Source organism: Heterocephalus glaber, unplaced genomic scaffold, assembly GCF_053883595.1.
Source record: "Heterocephalus glaber isolate CG9 unplaced genomic scaffold, H.glaber_assembly_v1.0 deba00001463, whole genome shotgun sequence".
Taxonomy (NCBI): Eukaryota; Metazoa; Chordata; class Mammalia; order Rodentia; family Bathyergidae; genus Heterocephalus; species Heterocephalus glaber.
Genome location: NW_028258310.1, coordinates 17040664 through 17063264, shown reverse-complemented (window position 1 = coordinate 17063264; position 22601 = coordinate 17040664). Strand labels below are relative to the sequence as shown.

Below are 22601 nucleotides of genomic sequence, written 5' to 3'. Positions count from 1 at the left end.
AGCTAATGCTTGGCTAAAGTCATGTAATATATACAGAAAGCAACCAATTTTAGTTTTATTGAAGCTGTTGTTTGGAAACAATAGACTAATTCAATGACGGTTAGAAAAGAAACATTGTTTCAGTATATTTGGGTGAAGCTTTGTTCTGGGTAATCATAGTGCTTAATTAAGGCTATAATGTATGGTGTTTGCAAACAGTATCAAACTATCCTGTATTGAGGTATTGTTAACTTATTCGTTAGAAAACAAACTAGTAATAATTTCAAATCACTTATCAGCAAAAAAATAATCATTTCATGGGCCAGTAAGAAATTTCTAAAGAGCTCTGTAATGAAGTTATGAAGCTCAAAAGTATATGAAGACAATTTGTAGGTCATAAAGTACCGTAAAATTATTTAAATCATTATTAATGATTTAATGATTTAAAGGTAACTATGTTCATCTAAGATTTATTCTGCAATCCCAGATTTTATAAGGTTTACTGAAAATTCAGTGAATGAAAACTGCTTTGTTCCAATTTTTTTCCTTACAACAAAATGAAAATAGTACTACGATGCCTATCACGACAAAGAGTTTCCTTAATATATTGTTTTTCTTTGTATAACGTTTTACAAATCTATTTAATAGTTTTCTACAGTTAAAAATCAAATGTACTTACTCTTAGAAAAATCAAGTACATGAAATCCATTGTGAAAATTTTGAGATTGGAAAACTTAAAACACAGCATGTCTTTGAACATGTGAAACAGCACCTAACTCAAATCTCCTTATTGGAAAAATTTAAAACCTTTAATTCAGAAACAATTAAAAAACTGAAATAGTGTTCTAAATAAAAGTACTTTTAAAATAATTCATTACTACTAGGTAGCTTGCATTAAGTCACATAAGAACCAAGATATTTTTTCTCTTAAGAAACAAGGCTTTTTTTTTACAAGAACAGAACATAACCTAAATCTAAGTCTAAACTTTTTCCCTAATAAGAAAAGCTACCTACATAAGAGGCATCTCTTTGTATGTCAACATTAAGACACCTTTCACAGAAAAAATAATTTAAGAGTTTTAAGTAAAATGCTCAGTGACTAGTTAATAGAACAACAGACATCACTAACATTTAAGAAAAAACTTGAAATGGTTATGTACAAATAAGTCTGCTATGCCTTCTTAAAAAAAACAATGATTAATCAATCTTGGCCACTGCAATCCACATTTTTATATTTTCCTACACACCTAGAATGTACATACAATCTACCATTTGACTTGAGTTTAGAGGTACAAACTACAGAATTTAACCCCTAACAATACAGTATACCTAAATTTAGAACTATTTTTTAACAGTTCCATTTTAAAGGACCTTTTTAAGGCCAGACAAAAATGTCAGTATACTTATAAATGACTCAGGAAAAAGAAAAGAGAAATCAAATGACAGCTGAAAACTGAAGCTTAACAATTTTGGCCATCAGTTATCTACTTGAGAACTTGCAGGAACATCTGAAAGTAAAATTTTGTTCTGCACCAAACTGCCGCCAATTCCTTTTTTAGAGACTGACCAGCAAACTCAACTTCTCTACTTCAGGTTGGGAATGCTGGGAACAAGACCTATGTCTAATACTATGACGTGGTACACTGTATAATGCAGTGCTTTACCAATTTTTAAACTGAAATTCTTCAACTAAGGTTCAATTTGAATAGGGGTCATTATTAATACTTTTAATTTTTAATCCTTTAATCTCAAGTTAACACTTCACAAAAAATATAGCTACAAATTTTTTCTTTATGTCTATATTAAGGGTATATTTTAATTTAGCAACATTCTAAAACAACCAATACACACAATAATTGCGTTATTACCAGACATTAACTCCTCTGAATTTATACAATTTTCCCTTAAGATACTTGTTACTTAGCAATATTATTTTGAAGTTTTGAAATAAAATTTTCAATACTGGCCAATGGGATACTGAATATCACATTTAACAACAAAAACCCTGAAGTAGATATGCAGGGGTAAATTACTTACACTGTCTACCATGCCTACTTTCAAAAGCCCACTTATTCATATGGGAAAAGAGCATGAATCTTTGGAGAAGACACATAAATAGATGACTTTTTAATCTATCAAACTAGTTTAAACTACCATTGTTACAAAATAAAAAAGCATTAATCTTACCTTGAAAAGCCGTTAGAAAAAACTGATCGACCAGGGAAGTTCACAGTCCCCAAGGAACTCAGGTTGTCATCTCCAGATCCTTGGCACCTATTCCAATTTTCTGAACCAACAGGAATTGGTGGAATGACATTAAAAATAGGCTTCTGATCCTGTTGCTGAGAAAGGGATGCTGTATTCATGTCATAGTGGTACATCTGTCCTCCAGAGGTACTCACACCATGTATAGAAATGGCAGACATTTTATTACCTATTATATTTGCCCCAGAAAAGCTTGCCTGACAATAAACTGGGCCCAGTTTCTCCTGCTTAATTACCCCAGGGGTGCAGAGTTCAATGAAGTCTTCTTTTTCTGTTTTCACTTGGGGCAGTGGTACACTGTTGGGACTTGATAAGATCACATCTCCATTATCCTTAATTTTAGGTTTAGTGTCCGGTAAAATAAGAGGCTTGCAGTCTTCATTCGAGTTCCCTTCCAAAAGGAATGGATCGTCCTCTCCTCCCAAAGGAGAAAGCAAACAGTTTTCGTCCATCAACAGGTCAGATCTCCAAGGACTCTCATTCGTCTCTTTACTTGGTGACCCAGAAGAAAACTCCAAATCTTGCAAGATGTCAAAGGTGCTTTGGTCTGTGGGATACGACTTCACATTGCCACCATTGGTGCCAGTCTGACCCTCTAGGTTTTGCTGTTCTGAAGATATATCAGACTCAGTTTTGGGAAACTCCTCTGTGGGGGTTCCAGCCACAGCAGATGCTGAACTCTTGGAGTTTTCTGGAATACTAGTCGACCTACTGAGGTTTGCAATACTTTCTTCCAGGAGCTGAAAGTCTGTTTCTCCAGAGGAAAGGCTGATTTGGCCCTGCTGTGGGAATCCCAGGTCATTTCCCATCACTTTTGTGTCTGTCTCTCCCATATACAGTCCCATTGAGAGTGAAACAGCTTTTGACAGATCTGGCTGCTGTGCATTGCTTCCTGAGCCTTTTGGAAAATCAACCAAAAGTCTTCGCTGCTTGGAATCTGACTGAGAAGCAGCAGCCAGTGAGGGAGAAGATGCAGAAACCTTCACAGTAGCTCCTCCCCTTAGGGTTTTATAGAAATCAATCACATTCCGCCTCTCTGAACCAAGTGCACTGCTGGGGACTTCTTCTCTACTAGGTGGGGTTAATGATTCTTTGGAGTCCATCAGCAAAAATTAGCTAAAGAAAAGATGGGAAGACATAATAAGCTGTAAGGTTACATTATCTGTGATCCAATTAGTTAACAAACAGCCAGTTAAATGAACCTTTCAGTTAACTCCAAATCAAATTCTTTGTTATCAGAAGAGTAATTTCTATCTTCAAGAATAAAAAGCCACATCCCTTGCTCCCATTCAGTGTGCCTCATTTAAAAGTACAATGCAGTTCGTCTGCACAGCTGAGGACAAAATTGTATCAAAACTAAGCTTTGCTATTCATCCTGCCACTCATTGAAGGGACATGTTGCTTTTTTAATCACAGACATTATAATTCATTGCATCTGATTATTCTAAAGGTTCAAGCTAGTGTCAAAGTATTCAATTTCAAAAAAAGTGTGATCACTAAAATTCCTCTTTTCAGTCAAAGCTATTCACGCTTCTGAGAACCAATACATATATATATATAAAATATTTGATAAATACTGTGCTAAAATTCTCAATCTCCAATTATTTCCAAATTCAACTATCAGTCACAGATTTAACCCCAATACAACATACCAGTGAACCATGTACACTTAATTTAGAAAATAAACAATACTGATTTGTTTATCTTCTAATAGGCTAGGAAAAGCTCTTATTTTTAACCCACATTTCTTACTGGATGTGCCTGACAGTGCCTATCTCCAAATCTGGGGTATATGAAGAGAGATACATGGTATATATAAGCCACCTAAAGTTTACATTACATAAAGCAGAACAGTGTTCTAGTAGCATCTCAGTGCAATTTTAGCTTATCTGAATATGACGAGATATTTGACCCTTACCATAGTTCTCAATAACGTCTAGATTTAATTCAGACTAATAAATTAAACATTTATTTTTTAAATTGCTTAAGACTCTCAGTGCAAGCCAGGTGTAGTGGCAAGGCTGAAGAATGAGGATTCCAAGTTGGAGGCTAGCTCAGGCAATCTAGTGAGAACCTGTCTCAAATTAAAAAGTAAAGAAGGGATGGAGATGTAGCTTAGTGTGAAGTCCGGGGTTCAATCCCCAGTACTGTACCCACAAAACAAAACACAACAAAAGACCTTCAATGTGAAATACTACTAGTATGTCTCTTAATTTTTACCTCTAAATTTTTCCTTTTCAAATATCTCAGTACTGAAAAACAGAAAAGCCCACAACTGTAAAATTACATCATATAAGTCTAAATAAAATAGTATCCAATACAATGTTCATAATAATTTTCTTTACATTCTAAATTTTCACCTATCCAAATTCTGAGCCTATTCTAAAGGAATTAGGTTTGTAATACACAGTCAATAATTGTGTTTTAAGAAGCGCCAAGACTTTGAGAGTACATCTGGGACATTATTGTCCAAATCCCGCCCAATAAAAGGAAACTTTTCTAGTATGAAATGCTAAGAAGCATAAACGTCAGTGGCCCTCCCTGAAAAGGGAGTATGATGAAGGAGAAACGGGTGGGGACCCGCCACTGGGAGTATTAAGGGTAAACGGCTTAGATCCCTGCCCCTTGCCCTGTTTATCTGATAATGATCTCTAAACAAGGTAAGGTATCAAATAGAGCCTAATGAATTTCCTCCTGCTTTTTTGACAGCCGTCTTCAAACCCAAAACCACAACAATGCTTCATAAAAGAAAACGCTCCCACAAGCGACATTATCCCCCAATTTAAACAGCATATAATCCGTCCCAATAATCAGGCGTAATGAACCATGCCAAGGGGTCTTAAGTGGTATTACAAAGTCGCAGTTATCAAGCTCGCAACCTCAAACATCAAACTAGCACTTGTCAAAAGTCGCAGTACAAAACTATTACGGTTAGAGTGTCTATTTTTTTGGAAAAGGGGCCCCTTGAAAAAGGCTCAAAGATACCACAGCAAAAGAACGGGACTGGGGGTGTCAAAGAGAAATGTGTCCGGACCTGTTGCGTTCTCCCCGACACGCCCACTTCTACCAGACATCGCTGGCCCGGGCCGAAGTCTCCAAATTGCTAGCCGTCGGCCCCCTGCGTGTACACACACACCCGCAGGCCCGCCAGAAGTGTGGCTCGAAGGGGCCTCCACACATCCCCGGAGTGCGCTCGGGCCCACCAGGGTAGAGGAAATATCGGGGCGACGCGGTTCGGAGTTCACCGTAAAATGGGCGACTGGGCGGCCCCTAGAAAGAAACTGAAAAGGGAGACTTGGAAAACAAAGATACCAGGCTCCTACCGAGGATCCGGAGGCTAGAAACCCCTAGCCGCTCGCCGGCGGAGGCTCTGCTAGCAGTCAGAGCTCAGGTTCCTCCCCTCGCCGCGGAACGGCGGCGCAGGGAGAGGAAGAGGCCAGCGCTGTCACCCGCGCGTTGCCCTTTCGTCACGGACACCCGGCCCTCGCCAGCCCCCACCCCCACCGCCGAGACCGATAAAAGTTTGCAAGCTCCCGCGCAGCCCCCGAGGCGAGCCAAGCCGGTCCCCGCCACCCCTCCGGGAGCCAGCGCACCGACCCAGCCCTCCTTACCTCAGGCAGGGCACCGCTCACCCGCCGCCGTCCGCAGCCGAGATAAACAAGTTAGCGTGTGAAAGCTGGAGGAGCAGGAGGAAAATATTTTTTTTTCTAAAAAAAGGAAGTAAACAGCCGCCCCCTTCTCCATAGGGAGGAGGGAAGAGCCCCTATTTCGGAAAGTCACCTTTTCCCGCTGACAAGCCGCCCCCCGCCCGCTCGCGGCTCCGGGCTCTGGGCTCCAGCGCGCGGCCCCTGTCCCGAAGCGAAGCTACGGCAGCGGCGTCTCCTTCCACCCACTAGAATCCGTCCCCGACGGGCGGGCGGCGAGTCGGGTTCCCTTCACAGACTCGCGCTAGCAAAATGGAGGAGGAGGAAGAGGGGAGGGAGCGCGGACACGCGAAAGGGCCGCCCGGCCCGGCAGGCGAGCGGGACCGAGCAGGGGGCAGGGGCAGGCGGAGGCGGCGCCACGGCGCACACACTCGCACACACACTCGCTCCCACTCCGCCCCCGGCCGCTCCCCGCCACAGGCGGCGGGGAACGGTGCAACCTGTTGGCGACGCCCGGCACTGCAAGGCGCCCGCTACCCGGGCCCGGACAGCGCCCGCATGCCCGCCGCAGGAAAGAGCGAGGCGGCGCGGCAGCCCTGGTCTTGCAGGGGCAGGGCGGGGGAAGCCGAGTTTCTCTAGTTTCTCTAAGCGCTGCCTCCTTTCCGCCCTCGCCCAGCTCCGGAGCTCACCCGGTCCCCCGCCGCCAGCACCCCTCGGGTGACAGCGGGCGGGCCGCGGGGATGGTCCGCGCCGCCGCCCCCGACCTAGTTGCGCGAAGTGTGTCACTTCCAAAGGGGCCGCGGGGTGGCACGGAAACGCCGCCACGGCGCCTCGGCCGCGCTCGGGCCGAACGGGAGGCTCGGGAGGGTCCGTTCGGAGGGTCGGCGCCTACATACTCCGCCCGGGAGTCGCGTGCCGGCAGGTCCCCCGCCCCCGCACCGTCTGGGCGGCCCCGAGCGCCGGGAGAGAAGTCGCGAAGCAGAGCCCGCTCGCGCCCGGCCGACCCCCTCCCGAGGCTCGCGGCGGCGGCGGCAGAAGGAGGCGCCGCCTGCCAAGTTCAACCCCCACCCTCCCTGCGCGCTCGCACTTGGAGGAAGTTGCACGCCAAATGCAAAACCTCCGGCGAGCTGGATTTCTTTGCACTTTTAAAATTGTGATTAAGGAAAGTAGGGGGTGGCGGGCCTCAAAGCGAGTTGCAGACGAAATAGTAAGTTGCTGGCGAAGCGCGCCTCCCCCCAGCCCAGCCGCCCAAACTCCTGACCTCTCCTTGCACCCCCTCCGGGGCGCGCCTCCGAGTTCCCAGCCCAGGCCCCTCCCCGCGTCTTGACATTTGCCGACCCGGGCTCCGCGCGGCTTTCACCCTTTCGCGTCCGCGGGACCCCTGCCTCTAAATAGAACAGAACGCGCGCAGCGGTAGACGCCGGCGTCACGCTCCCAGAGCGGGTCCCTTTACGCCCTCCCCTCCGCCCGTGAAACACGTGGCCCGTCCAGGAGGAGAGCGCAGCCCAGGGACGGGGGCGAGTGTGTCCGCGCGAGGCCCCAGCCCAGCCCGCCGCATTGGGAAGGCTCCGGCGGCGTCTGGACCCGGCCTCCTACCTTGTGCGGCACATGTTGGGATGTTTGCGACTGGGGAACAGGTTGTGCTGCGTTGCTACAGGGCGTGGGAGGTAACTTTTGCGCCCCCACAGGTGACAGCACTTGGCAGCTTCTGACAGGAGCAGGGGCTGCAGCAGCTCCACTTAGTCTCTGCCCGCGCCGGCGTGCGGCCGCTCTCTCCTCCCGCCGCGCTCCGACTCTCACGGCGGCCGCCTCTGCTCTGACATCTTGGAGCCCAGTGGGGGAGCACGTGCCGGAAGCCGTCCGTCGCCATCTTGGTAAAGCGATGATGCCAGCCGGGCTCCACAGCCACCATCTTGGCAAAAGTTTTCAATTGCGACCGGCCTAAATCGCCCTCCCATGGTTCACAAAGGGAAACGCTGCCATATGTGCAGTCTGATATGTAAGGAAAGAAATTGGCTTTAATTAGGTACTTTGTTCTGAGATTGGGGGCGGGCCACCCCCAGAGGATTCCAGGGCTGCCATCTTGGCAAAGGAAGAGAGACTGTGTCTGCTTCTGAAAAGGGAAGGAAAACCCGTGCCAATGGAGAACATTCTGCCACAAGAATGTTTACGAAGAGCATGCGCAACCAGGTGTTGACGAAACTCAATTCAATCCAAGAGAGTCTCCTCCTGCAACCGTAGAAGGCACAAGTCAACTACATGGAGGCCTTGGCCTTCGATGCCCATAGTGGACCCTACATGAGAATTTACTCTGATAACTGTCAAGTAGGCACTTGACAGTTTGTCCAGGTTCCAAGTCCTTAGTACTAGAATCAGATGACTTTCATGGATTCATTCTCCAATTAACAATTTTTCAGTGAAAAAATCAAGAACCAATCCTATGATAGTTTATGTTTTAAAATTAAATATCCTTGTCCACCTGTTTAAGAGAACTAGGAATTATATATGTATGCATATACTTAAACATACATGTATATATGTAAAGGGACCATAGTAGTTATCTGGTAGAACTCCCCATACCATACGCCTATTTCATAGTTGAAATTCTGCTATATGAAAAAGAATCCACTTCATCTCTCGTACATATTTGAATTTTAAGTGATAGCTAATTTGCTTTTAAATTATGATTTTATGAGACTTCTTAGTTAACTGTAGATTAACTGTAGATATCTGTTTTCAGAAGAATAAGATTTATACTTAACATTTAGACACCCCTCTGCTGTCCACTTTTGCTGACAATAAGTATTATTACAAGTATTTGATTTTTTTTTTTCTTGGTGCTATGGATCACACTCAGGGCCTCCTGTGTTCTAGCAAGTGCTGTACCATTGAGCTTTACTCCTCAACCCGCTTGATTTTTCAGTGTGAGGAAACTAAGGGTTAACAGAGGTTGATGCTTATCCAAGATCTGGTAGCCTCTTAGTGTTGAGGGTGGAATTCATTACTATTAAAGAAGTTTTTCTCACTGATCTCATAATTTCTGTGAGGCATATAGCAAGCTCATGATAGACTTAAGTGCTTATAGAATTTAAGAAATGAAGTTTGTTGTATCAGAAAGGAAACGAGATTTAGTATTAATTATTACAATATAAGAATAATTAACATCTACTGAGCACTTATTAGTCTGGCAAGCACTATTGAACATCTTAATGCACTATATCTTAAGTCTTTAAAATGATATTTACTTATCTGTAATCCTGGAAAGTCATCACTACAAGATAAGAAATAAGATAAATTTCCCCACCTGAGGGGAAATGTTTTTGATTGTCTCAGGCTTCTTTATTACTTATTACTTCATGTCCCACTTCTAGAATAGAGCCCCATATATAATAGACTCAGCAAATATTTTAGAGTTATAATACTAACAATCAACTAGTCATCTGGGCATAATATCACTGTGGGTTGTTGTGGTGACCAAATGAGTTAATGAAAAATGTACAAATACTACTCAGGATCTTGATTTTTATTGTCATAGGTTTAAAAATCTGAGTGTCTCTCCCCTTAAAAAGCTAGTTAAGTTTATTACTATATTATTATATGTTCCTATAGTATCTTGTACTTTACTTTGGTAGCGCGCTTAGCAGTGATAGTTCATTATTTGTTCACGCATTTGTTATATTGCTTTATCCTCCACTAGAACATAAACCCATAAATGTAGGGACTATGTCTGTCTTCTTCCCTGTTATCTCTAGTGCAAAGTAGAAGCTCTGTGGATGTTTGTTGATTGAATGTATATAGTCTGAGAGGCTGTGGCCTAAAACCAACAAATCTTTAAGGCAGAAAAATAACTGAATTATCTTTTATATTTATATAGTTTTATATATCCAAGAGTTCTCCCATTTTGCTCATCTGTTTTATCATTTCTATTTCTATTAAAATAACCCAAGCCACTTTACCAGATTACCCCTTTAAAATAGCAATTATCATGCCATGCTCTTGGTCCAAATATACAATACATTGTTGTAATTCAGTGATGTGCAGGTCCCAACTTCTGCTCTGGTATTTAAGACCATCATCTTTCATCTCCCCCCTGTATAGATGATGACGCCTTCTAGGTTATATAATTAGACTGGCAATTAAACTTTTAAGTTATTTAAAGCCAGAGAATCATAAAAAATGATAACTTGGATGCATTAAACTTTTTGAAACCTAAAACTTATCACTTGGACATTTATTTGCTTATCTTCTGAAGGTCTAAAGGTTTCATGAGTTCACTGAATAGAGTTCTATGACTTCTTCTGTGTATAAACTATACCCACAGTGCACTAGAACAGCACAGTGGTTAAAAGCCAGACTGCTGGGAAAAATCCAGTTTCCATCACTTTGAGCAAACATAATCTTGGGCAAGTTCCCTAACTCTATGCCTTAATTTACATAATGTGTAAAATGGTAATGAAAATAGTACACATTAGAAACAAGTTTGATATGTGAAATACTTAGACATATCTAATACATATTCTGGGACATAAATTAAGTGTTCAATCATTATTACCAATTATTATTATTACTAATCTGTAGTGTTACTGTTTTCCCCAGTTTCTTTTTAAAAGTGGAACAAGAAATCAAAGTTATTTATAAAATAAGTGCATATTTCTAAATGTTTATGATTCTTCCCGCCTGCCCTCACTTCAGTCTTTGAAAATTATCTCATATCCACCTTATTTGACTGCAAGTACTTCTATGGGATCTTTCTATTTAGATTTGGTAGAACTACAATGATTTCTTTTTAAATTCTTATTTCATTCTTTACTTAACATTGAATGAAATTAAGTATTTACTACAACATGCTCAAGTGTCATAAATGTGCTCAAGGAAAAAGCACAAGCTGAGGGTACTCGCTCAGTTGGTGACAGCAGCAGTAAGTAATGGTGGCTGTGGGTTCAGCATACCCTGGGCATCCATCATATGTGTTCCAGGGAGACTGGAAAACTTGCTTTAGTTGAAATGAATAGACTAGTGTTGGTTACAAAAGATCTTGTTCAGAAAACGACATAGCACACCACATTCCTACCTCTACTGTTGTCATCTACATTTTCCCTTACATAAGAACACATCTTTGTGACATTTTTCTACAGTGTTTGTACGATTTTTTTGTTACGGTTACAGTTTTAATTTATTTTATTTTTCTACTTAAAGCTGTGATGTTAAATGTACATTAAAATATAATTTTGTGTGTATGTGTTAGTAATTTTGAGTATGTTAATTTTATATTAAGCCAACACAGCTTTTGCTGTTTGGCACAACCTACATTAAAAACAGTTATTCCTGCAATCATTCTAGCTATTAGATGCCTCTTTAAAATAATAGCTTTGGGAAACACTTCTATTCTTATTTAACTTTTTTTGGGGGGGGTGGGTACTGGGGATCGAACTGTGGGCCTTGTGTTTGCCAGGCAGGCAGCAGGACCACTGAGCTAAATCCCTGGCCCTTATTTCACTTTTTAAGATAAGATGTTCAGGCTAACCCAGCTGAGCTGGGATGCCCCATCTCTCTCTTTTTCAGTATATGCATTTTACGACAGACATGCCTGTTACAAGCAATTCACACTAGTACAGCAAGTTCTTAATCATAATAAATTCTACTTTGTTACTTCTCTTTGTAATTGGAATTAACATTCCCACATCAACTGAGAAATGATAAATTGGTACTGGCTTTCCTGGCGTTTTGCTGTTTGTCATGATGCTTTCAATGATTTAATCAGAAGCCACCTAAAATGCGACAATTTTGTGCCCAATATGTATGAAATGCTGTATCAGAGTCCTGGTTAAGTCTATATTCTTAACACTGGCAGAACTTAATTTAATCAATATCTGTTTCAAGGATGAGGTAAATACCAGCAGATAAATGAAATATTACCATAAGGAGGAACCTAATGTTTTTAATGTTTGTTGGCATTAGAGCAAGCAAACTGAATAATTTTAACAAAGATTATGTACATTGTTTTTCATTTGTGGCATTTGTGGCTCGCTATTATGTCATTAGCTTTCTTCCTTTTCTGATATAATCTTTCTCTGTCCCATGTGCCTTTGGTAGAGAGTGTTTCAATCTGCCCCATTTCTCAGTGGAACCTCTCAGCTCATGTTTGAGAATCTATGTTTTCAATTTGGTTCTTACAGTTTACTTATTAGATTATGCAGGTTTTTGTTTTGTTTTAAGCCAAATTAGAAATAGGGTTTATAAGTACAGTACGTCATATCAGACCCTAAAGTGCTACAAAGGACATTTATTGCAATTTTTTAAACAAGCTGGTATCAGTATTAGTTAAATTTTCTCTAGTCTCGTTTAATTTTGTACATTAAAAACTGCATTTGAAACACATTCTACCATTTACTTGTTTGAATGAGCTTGGGCCAGTCTTTTCATTTTTTTTCTATCTGCAAAGGAGGTTAATGATATACCCCACCTAACTCACAGGAAATATATATGCTTCAAATGAAATGATGTGTTTAAAAACAATTTTTAAACAACTTTGTTTGGAAAACGAGAGTCTTACAGAATTTTTGAATCAGCAGTTCACCACAACAAAAATAAAGTTATCTTTGTTTCTTTTCACTCATTTCCTGATTAACCAGTACAATGGGCAATCTAGACTTTAAGGCAAGGACTCCCTTGCAATTTAGTCTTGTGCTGAACCCACTGTACCAGCTCTCAAGAGCTGATTATTAAATTTTCAGGAATTTTGTATGTCTTTAACTGTGGTCATTATTAAAAACTAAATTGTTTATAAATTACAGTTATTTTAACAACAAAGATAAATGCTCAAAACTTCACTTTTAAATTACTGTTTTTCTATGCTCTTAAAGTTATTCCTGTTCTGTTCTACATTATAAGCATCTTATATAATGGTGTAATATAGCATATCTCTTCCCAGCTGTGTATTCAGAAATGTTATTTTGATAGTTTGAAATCAACCATGGTGGAATACCTACACTATAGAAATTAGAAGGCACTATAAATCAGAACTTTAGTTATTTTGTTGATTGTATAGACTTAAGTATTAGGGAAATTTTGATAAGGTTAAAAGTACAAGTGTGTTAGTTTGTGAATAATACACAAATTATTATCTGACTCAGCAAGTCACTCATGTCATTGATGAATGATACTAATCCTAACATATGTCTTTGTTATTAATGTAAAAATATCAACCAACATTCCTGTTGGAACTTCAGTAGCATGAGCGACTTCTTTGCTGAATTGAATATTAATTAAATATTTACTTGTATTTTGTCTTTGTCAAACATGATTAAATTTTATCCATAGGTTACCTGTGGATACAAAAGTTAGGCTAAAATTACTGACACCATACTGTGAATTCAGTTGGCCACACAGAAGTTATTATTAAAGAGTGTTGTGTGTTGTATTATGGCATGTTTTGAAAATTGTGTGCTATACATACTTTGTATCAGTACAATTTATAGTAAACATATTCCTTTCCCTCCAGGCAATTGCTAAACATTTACCTGCACACTAATGGACATGATTTAATTTACTCATTTGAAAAGGTCATTCTGTGTTGTGGAGTATGGGTTGTAGGGGGTAAGGGGGGAAGCAAAGAGCAGTGAGGAGGCGGGCATGTTTGTCCAGGGAAAGATAAGAGATGTGACATGGGGCAATGGCAATAGAAGTGGAATGGGTGAGATGCTCTGGCTGGACAGGAGAGGCATTTTGGAGGTGAAAAGAAGGCAAATCAGTCATCTAGCAGCTCTAGGGAAGAGATAGACTTTCAGGAATGTCCTGTGCTAAGGGAGGACTGCCTGGTGAATTTCAAGAAGGTTCAGTGGTTGAATGGGGTAGAAAAGAAGTCAGGGGAGGTATAAATACAGGTAGTTATAGGGTTTGCAAATACCTTGAAGCACATGGAAAAAGTTAGGGTTGGTTCTTAGTGGAATGTCTAGTTCCCTTAAAGTGCCAGTGGAAATACCAATGATATGCCATAAATGGGACTCATATATTTGAAAATTATTTTACTCATCTAGAAACTATTAATTTTTGTCTACATAGAGGAATTATTTGTTCATCTCAATGGCTTCATTATTCCTAGTATGAGATTTTTTCCCCCAGGACCGGCCCATTTTAATTGTACAGCTCCCACTTTATTAGCCTGTGTTACACAGATAGTGCCGCCTCTTTTTATACCTCTTATGACCTCATTCCAAGTTTTTCTTTGCTATGCTATAAAAGAGGACCTTACCACAGGCCACCCTATTGTATTGCCTGGCAGCTATCAGCAAATTTCTGGCCATCATTACTTTCCCTGCCTCCTCTATTATACCCTAAAAACTACACTCCACATTAGAGCTTATTTGTTTTGGTTTTAATATTTTGCAAGAGAATTTACTAAATTTTATAGAATTTTAAATATAGAAAATGTTTTGCAAAAGAAACCATCTTCCCCCATTCATCCACCCTATCAACCCTAACGAATAAAGGAAAAATTCTTAACTATACAGCCACCAAGGATTAACACTTTGAAGTTTCAGTTTGGATGTAACAGTTTGGTTCACTTTGGTCTTCTGATAATTAGATATTTTATGGATAGTTTCAGTGAACCATGGAATATTTAGTAATGGAAGGAACTGGTTATGAGTCAGTGGTTGAGTGCTTGCCTAGCATGTACAAGGTCTTGAATTCAATCCCCAGCACCTCAAAAAATAAAAAAGAAGAAAAGAACTTTCATAACCAATTTTTCTCATTCATTCATTCATTCATTCAACAAAATATAATTTCTTCCACGATATAGCAATTATTACTTGGTAAACCCAGTGTAAGGCTATAGGGTTTTTAAAGTGATTATTATGTGTAAGTTAAATATGTTCAATTGTTATGTATCAGTTAAAAACAAAGTTTTAAAATGTAAATAAATATTTATCAAATTAAAGACCTTTTATAATACAACCTTTACCCTGGAGGAAATGGAAACAGAAGAACAAGTCAGTATCAAATAATGCAGACATAAGTGATAGATACATCAGGCACTACATGTGAACTGGAAAGACATCTTGAGTGTTTAGGGATAGGGGAGGTGGTTGTGGTAATGGTCAGGAGGGTTGCCTGGAAGTATATATGACTGATGTGAATTATGAAGGTTCTCCTTCAAGTTATCTTGCTATTTCTCATGTAGGAACACGCATAAAGGAAGCTTATCATTAGTATTCTATTAAGAATTATTTTTTCTTTTTGGTGCATTTAAAAGATACACAAATGTTAAATCAAAAAGAAAACTCACTGTTTCACTCAAAATTCCAGGGGAAGTTTAATTTTAGGTATGGCTAGGTCCAGGAACTCAGGCTATGTCAGAAGGACTTGAATTCTGTCTTTTATCTTTATTTTTCTGTTTTGGTTTTATTCTTGGGAAGACTATCTCCACTTTTGGCAGTTAATCTAAATTGTCAACCTGACTGAATTAAGAGAATCCTGGAAAAGTGAGTGGACCATGGTGGGAATTAATCCATTGATGTTACGGCTGAATGTCCCATTAGGCGGTGGAGCCCAGTTGGATATGGGTCACTGGGGCTGTGCCTTTGGAGGGTGTATCTCTCTGGCACTCTTCTGCTGTGTTCTGCTTCCCACCTGCCATGAAGTAGTAAGGAACTTTGTTCCTCCGTGTCCTTCTGTCATGATGTTCTTTCCTGGAGCCAGCCAGCCATGGACTGAAACCTCTGCAACTTTGAGCCAAAAATAAACCTTTCCTCTTATTTAAGATGCAGGTGTCATGAAGTTTGTTCAGTGATGAGAAAGCTGACTAATATATATCTGCTAGACTGTAGCAACTGGATTTAAAACTCCCTATCAGTTTGGTAACTTCAGTGGAGAGAGAGTTCTTTTTCAATAATCTTAGTTGTTTCTGGAAGAGGCTTCATTGTCTAGTTGGGCCACATACTCATCCCTGAACCATTAACCATGACCAAGAGACATAAAGGATGTATACTCCAATTGGCAAAAAACTAGGTCAGGTGTCCACTGATGCCTAAGAGTGGGGCAGAGAGTGGAAGAGAGAGGGGGGATGAGGGAGACAAGAGAAGGCGGCGGTGGTGAGGGGGAAAGAAGAGAGAGAGAGGAAATAATTGGAAATAATTTAAATTAAAATAGGAAAATGTTGTGCATACAGAAAACAACAGATGTCCACTACAATAGCTATTTTTTAAAATGTTAACAGTGACATAAACATCGTATTTTATATTTTAAGTGAATTAATCTTAACCTTAATGTTTGTCAACAATGGAAAGAACCCTGGAAATTAAGTACAAGTCCTATTGGCTTTGCTTTCCAATTTTAATAGAAATTGAACGTGGATTTATACTTTGAAATTTCTAACAGTACACAAATGAATTTAGCGTTGCTTTATAGAATTAGTATCTCTACTTAAGTGGGTTCTTTTCAGGTATTATATTGATGTTTACGAATTTTCAGCAATTTTATTTCAGAGAAACAAAATGTCTTTTGTATGATTCCAACGAATATGATGGTGTATAGGTAGCTGCTGTGATCCTCTGCTGGCTTATTTTGCTCTTTCTGTCTTGACAAGCTGAATGTCATGCAAATGTCTCCAGCCTTGACACTGGGCAGGCAGGAAGCCAGAACCAGTAATAGAAGCAGGAGGCAGTCTATGAATACTTGCTGATTAATTTTAGCTCCATAGGCCTGATGGGTTTTCCATCCCTATAATTACCATGAGCAAATAGTTATTGAATGATGTCCAGCATATTTTTATTCCCCTTTCTTTGGTCCTGATTTTCCTTTTCTATTTTACCTCTCTGTAATTTCATCACATGTGTTTCTGTTCTTCAGACCAACAGAGCCTCCTGTGATTAGTTTCTGATACTAAATTTCATTGCTCCTATAGGATTATCTATCTATCTATCTATCTATCTATCTATCTATCTATCTATCTATCCATCCATCTATCCATCCATCCATCCATCTGTCCCTCTTCTGGGAATAAATGATAGGAAAAAACCCAGAAATAAAATAGGCTATTGAATGACTATTCTTTGCTTGATGCTGTATTAATACATCCCATGTTTGTTTTACAAATTAATCTTTTGCATTGGAAATCATTCTTAATAAGGCTACAAGTCCTTACTGAGCTCAATCTGTATAGAAAATGGAGCACTTGCTAGTGAGGGATGAGGCTATGATTTATAGATGTGATAAGAAGGAGAAGATTTTGTAGAAGGGAGATTGGGAACATCCAAGAAAAATAATTAAATTGTATGGATAGAATTCAAAGGATGAAGTATAACTTTAAATATTGCTTTTGTCTTTTAAAAAAATCTTAAAAGTAATAGGTTCTAGAAAGCAATACATGCTTATTATAAAAACCTAAACACACAGAACACAGAGATGTATAAAGTAAAAATAAAAAAATTTTTACTGCCCCCCCATTCCATTTTGCAGATGTAACTTTTTGTTTGTTTTGTTTTTGAGATAAGATCCTGCTACGTATCTCAGACTGGCTTTGAACTCACTATGTAGCCCAGGCTGGCCTCCAACTAGTGGTACTCCTGCCTCAGCCTCTAGAATGCTGGGATTACAGGCCTGTGCCACCACCTGGGCTATAAATTTTTTTTGGTTTTTTTTTTGGTAACGGGAATCGAACTCAGGTCCTTAGGGTTGCGCAGCAGGCAGTGAAACCACTGAGCTAAAGGTCTATAACTATTTTTAAGAGTTGGTATGTATACTTCCAGAAACCTTTTTTCTATGCACCTGTACATCCATGCATACCCTTACTGTTATGGTTTGGATCTAGAATGTCCCCATGAACCATCATATGCTCAGAGGTGGGGCTTTTGGAAGGTGATTGGATCACATAGGCACTATACAAATCAATGGATTCATCCGCTAATGAATCCAAAGTTGAATGTGCTGTTAGGAGTCTGATGAGTAGAGGCAAGTCCGTGGGAATGTGACCTGGAACGTCGCCGTGGCTCCTCCCTTTACTCTCTGCTTCCTGGCCTCGGTGATGTGTGTCGTTTTCCTCCTACAGGCTCTTCCACCATGGCCTTCCAGGCTGGAGCCAGCTGGCCAGGAGAAGACTGAGACCTCTGAAACTGTGAGCAAAATAAACCTCTACTCCTTTAAATTGTGGGTGCTGGGTATTTTGTTCCAGCAAGGAGATGGTAACTAAGACACATACAGTATATTTTTTAAACAAAAATGAAGTTTTACTACATCTATTTTCAAACTTTATGAAACATTTTTGGACTTTTCATGTCAATATTTTCAGGTAGTAACAGTATGATTTATTTACCCTCTCCTTTATTGATTATTTTAGTCTCCAATTTTTCACTATTGTAAGCCAAGCTACAATTAATACACTTGTGTCTATATCTTTGCATCATTGTGCAAGTATTTCTATAGCATAGAATTTCTCAGGCAAATGTGATTCATAACATTAACTATTAACATTCACCATTAAGTAGCTAATTGAGCCACATTAGCAGGCTTATTTAAAAATGCTTATCCAAAAATGCTTATCCAGGGGCTGGGGATTTAGCTTAGTGGCACCGAACCTGCCTCATAAGCACAAGGTCCTGAGTTCGATCCCCAGTGCCAAAATATATAAATAAAAATAAAAATGTTTATCCAGCTTGGAATGGTAGCACACACCTGTAATCCCAGCACTGGGGAGGCTGAGGCAGGAGGATTTAAAATTAGAGGCCAGCCTGAGCTGTATAGCAAGCTCAAGGCAAACCTGGACTACAGAGTGAGACTGTCTTGCATAATAAAAACAATCAAACAAAACAGCATCAAGAAAATTCTTGCCCATTACTAGCTCATTTTGTTATTTTATCTTCCTTTGGGCATTGTAGAAAACTTCAGGTTGAGCAGGAGTCCTAGCTGACTGAAGAACAGGCCACTACCTGAAGATGTCTTGTATCTTGCTTTATTGAATCCATCTTATGTTCAATGTATTGTAAGTTCAAGTGAATTTGGTTTCCATATAAACTGGGAAAAGTCAGCAGCAAGGAATCATTGAGGGATACCATAATGCTTCTGTTGACCAGCATCTATCCTGAAAGGGTACCTAATATTCCCTGTGTCATGGCCACATGATGGGTATGCATTGTTTTGTCTGCCAAGCATCCACCCTCCACATATGGTACCAGGACCTGAAATAGCCTCTGGAGAATATCCTTTTCCTAAACATCAGTTCATGTGTTTGTGGTGCTGTTAGCCCAGTGCCTCACTCTGTGGATGGGCCAGGCCTGATTTATCTAAGCATTAGTATAGAGAGAGGTGGACACATGGCAGGTACAAGCAAGCTTTCATTCTTGGCCTTCTGGGACTATTTAGAAATTTGACCTTTTCAACAAAACATGTGATGCAAGCTTGGAGCAGCTGGAGTCTACCACTTAGAGCCACTATTGGAAAGAGAGAGAGAGAGAGAGAGAGAGAGAGAGAGGGGGGGGGGGGAACATAATCCCAATTATTTAATTTGAGTATCTAGACCCTGAGGCTAAGACTACTCCTAGACTTGACTGTTACATTCTCCAATAGATAATAGTACTCCTTTCATTCTCCCTCTGTTTCCTCTTTCTTTCCTCTTTTCTCACTTCCTCTTCCTCTTCTTTTACTTCAGCCAGTTGGAGTTCTCTAAAACTGGCATCTGAAAGGATCCTGAAACCAGAAGTAAAGATCTGAACCATGAAGGTGTGCTCCTACTGGAGGAGAGAGGGCTCTCAGATACCTCAAAAGAAAAGGAGAAGACCAAAAGAGAAGCTCACTGAATGCCAAAAAATGAACTTTACCTGCTTCACAAGCTGGGCTATAATTTCATCTTAATGATTAAGTGAAACGATCAAACTCCTTTATTTAAAATACATGTACATAAATGAGAATATCAACTATTAAATTCACTGATTCTGGTTATATCTGCTTAAAATGTCCATTTTTATTAATACAGAAATTGCTTCTCAATTTTAGGGTGCATTTTAAAAGAAGAAAAAAACCCCATAATCCTTCTAAAGAAGTGTTTTATTTTTCTTTAGAGCAATTTAGCTTATTACTCTGCTTTCCATATTGAACGAGGCTTAATTTTATTGCTTTGCTTTTAGCAGACTTGATAATATATGAACTTAAATAAGTATTGTAAATATGACATAGTTGAATTATATAACTAAAATATTTTTAATATCTCATTGGCGTTTGTGTTCTTGAAACCAAAACCTGATAGCTAAAACTAGCTCTACTAATATGAAAAATCAATCCCTTACTTGAATTAAATCCACAATCCTTATATAAATATTGTTCTTGTTTTATCTACATAAACTTTACACTTCTATCTTATCTGTGGCAGGAGGATAAAACATGATGGTTGATAAGGATATCAGTAGTTGGACTCAAGAAACATTTATATACTTATTAATATGTCCAGCTCAATTTGAAATAGACTTGAGACTTGACATCTTAATAGACATGTCTTTGGCAAGTTCCTTCTCTAAGTCTAGTTTTCTTATCTGAAAAATAAATGTAATAATAGTATTTGCCACATAAGGTTTTTATGCAGAGTAAATAAGATATTATCTGTAAAACACTCAGCACAGTCTCATGCTAAAGTAACTGTTACCACTATCCCTATAGAAAGTGAGATGGCCATGTAGGCATACTCCATACCAGAGGACACAGACTCTTCATTAGCTTCCTTTTAATCCCCTTTCCTCCCTACATCATGCACTGTGAAGTGAGGCTATTGAACACCTGCCAGGGAGTCTGTAAAAAAAATCCAGCTTTGGCTAGGCATGGTGGTGCACACCTGTAATCCTGCGCTCTGATATCACAAATTTAAGCACAAGCTGGATAATTTAGCAATTTAGCAGGACCTTGTCCCCAAATTAAAATTTTTTTTTTTTTTTAAACACTGGCTCGGGATGTAGCTCTGTGCAAACAAGTATCACAAACAAAACAATTCCCACACTATCTGGGAATTTTGTTTTTTATTTATTTTTTGCCATACTGGAGATTGAACCTAGAGCCTTAACACTCAGCTAGCATCAGCCCTTTTTAGTTTTTATTTTGAGATAAGGTCTCCCTAAGTCACTAAGTTGCCCAAGCTGGGCTTGAACATGTGGTCCTTTTGCCTCAGCCTTCCAGGGCACCGGGATTACGGCTATGCATCACCCACGCCAAGTCTAGCTAGAAATTTTAACCTTCACTGTATGATTTACCAGATTTCTCACAGCTTTGGGGTCCTTTAATTTCATAAACCACACAAGTTACATATCTCTGTGGGATTTGAAACTTATAAAGCCTAAGAGAAATGTAGATTCTTTCCCATCCAGCTGAGCATGCTCAAATGGAGACATACTTGAAAACATAGAAGTGGGTCACATGCTTTGAAACCAGCAAAATGCCATAGCCAAAAGAAATAAAAGCACAGATAAATAGAATGAATGATTTGTCTGGAGTTTCACTGACTTCCCAAGGAACCAAAATGCACACATAAGCTTTCCTAACTCCTCATCCTCGTGACACATAGTTATAGATCATCTTCAGGCTCTAGTGTTTACCTTTTATGAAGTTATTGATGCTCATGAGTCATCCACAAATTCATATCTTTACTTATATCAGTGCCATCAAAAAACTTTTAATTGCTGATCAAAGTTTGTATAACATGGTGGCCAAAACATGGGAACAGGGGATGGGGCTTTAGCTTTGTGCCCTTTCCTGTCCTGCTCCTCAGTTACTTTTCCTCTTTTCAACTATTTACCTTTCTCAGCTAAAGTCACTGAACTTTTCCTCTTCATTGTTCTCAAATCACAAAGAAGTACAGTTGTTCCTTGGTATCCACAAGGAATTGGTTCTGGGATTCCCCCTCCCTTGGGGATACCAAAACCCACAGATGCTCATGTGTCTTATATAAAATGGCATAGTATTTGTATATAACTTACACACATCTTCCTGGATACTTTAAATCATCTCTAGATTATTTACAATACCTAATTCAATGTAAATACGCAATAGTTGTTCAACTGTATTGTTTAGGGGATAATGGCAAAAATATCTGTATGTATTCAGTACAGATGCAGTTTTTACCCCAATATTTTTGATTGACAATTAGTTGAATTCACAGATGCAGGATTCCTTCCACAGATGCGGAAGACTGTCTATAATTATGTTCCTCTCATTACCTCTGGCTGAAAGCTTTTACTAGCAGCCCATATTTAATGGGTTCCTGCTGTCTGTCTGTATGTGGGACCCTGGAGATAGAGGTAAGTAAGATAGGCCCCTGTTCTGTAGGCTCTCCCAGTTACAAGGGGACAGCAACACAAATACATGATGTGATAGGTAAATATAATAATAAAAATGTGCACAGGTCGTGACAGGGGTGTGGGAGGCAGAGGAGAGGGCAGGAATCAGGGAAGGCTTCTAGCAGAGTCAGGATGAGCAGTCCTGGTGTTGGATGGGGGTAGACAGACAGAGCCTGAGGCTTCAAGGATGACAGTGATCATGCTGAAAGAGAACAGTGTAACAAAAATGGCTTAGATGAGGGCAGAACGAGAAAGAATCAAGGCTCCAATGTATCTTACTGTGTGACCTTGACCTAGTTACCCAGTTTCTTCAGCAGTTAAATAGGCGTAAGGATTAGATTCCCTCTTAAGGCTGTTGTGACTATTCCAGGTGATTATATATGCTAAGTTTAGTACATTTGGC

The 22601-nt window shown here is 39.8% G+C and overlaps 1 protein-coding gene and 1 long non-coding RNA gene across 23 annotated transcripts in view; one reads left to right on the top strand and one right to left on the bottom strand.

Moving 5' to 3' along the window:
- Nr3c1 (nuclear receptor subfamily 3 group C member 1) overlaps positions 1 to 7719 on the bottom strand; it is a 107960-nt gene extending 100241 nt beyond the window's left edge. For 2 of the 22 annotated variants that reach the window (XM_004854332.3, XM_087180455.1), the window contains exons 1-3: positions 6578 to 6716; positions 5856 to 5920; positions 2167 to 3360 (exon numbers count right to left, since the gene is read on the bottom strand). In XM_004854332.3, the coding sequence (XP_004854389.1) occupies positions 2167 to 3347 (1181 nt within the window). In that variant the 5' untranslated portion in view covers positions 3348 to 3360; positions 5856 to 5920; positions 6578 to 6716. Of the gene's footprint in view, positions 1 to 2166; positions 3361 to 5278; positions 5526 to 5567; positions 5693 to 5855; positions 5921 to 6024; positions 6276 to 6577; positions 6717 to 7149; positions 7334 to 7484 lie in introns of those variants that run through there. The other 20 variants (XM_004854334.3, XM_087180461.1, XM_087180453.1 and 17 more) reach the window with 19 other exon arrangements.
- LOC106010178 (uncharacterized) lies at positions 6959 to 20837 on the top strand. The gene is made up of 3 exons (XR_015438792.1): positions 6959 to 7095; positions 17935 to 18000; positions 19531 to 20837. It is a non-coding gene; the product is annotated as an uncharacterized LOC106010178 (long non-coding RNA).
- Positions 20838 to 22601: the final 1764 nt, after the last annotated feature.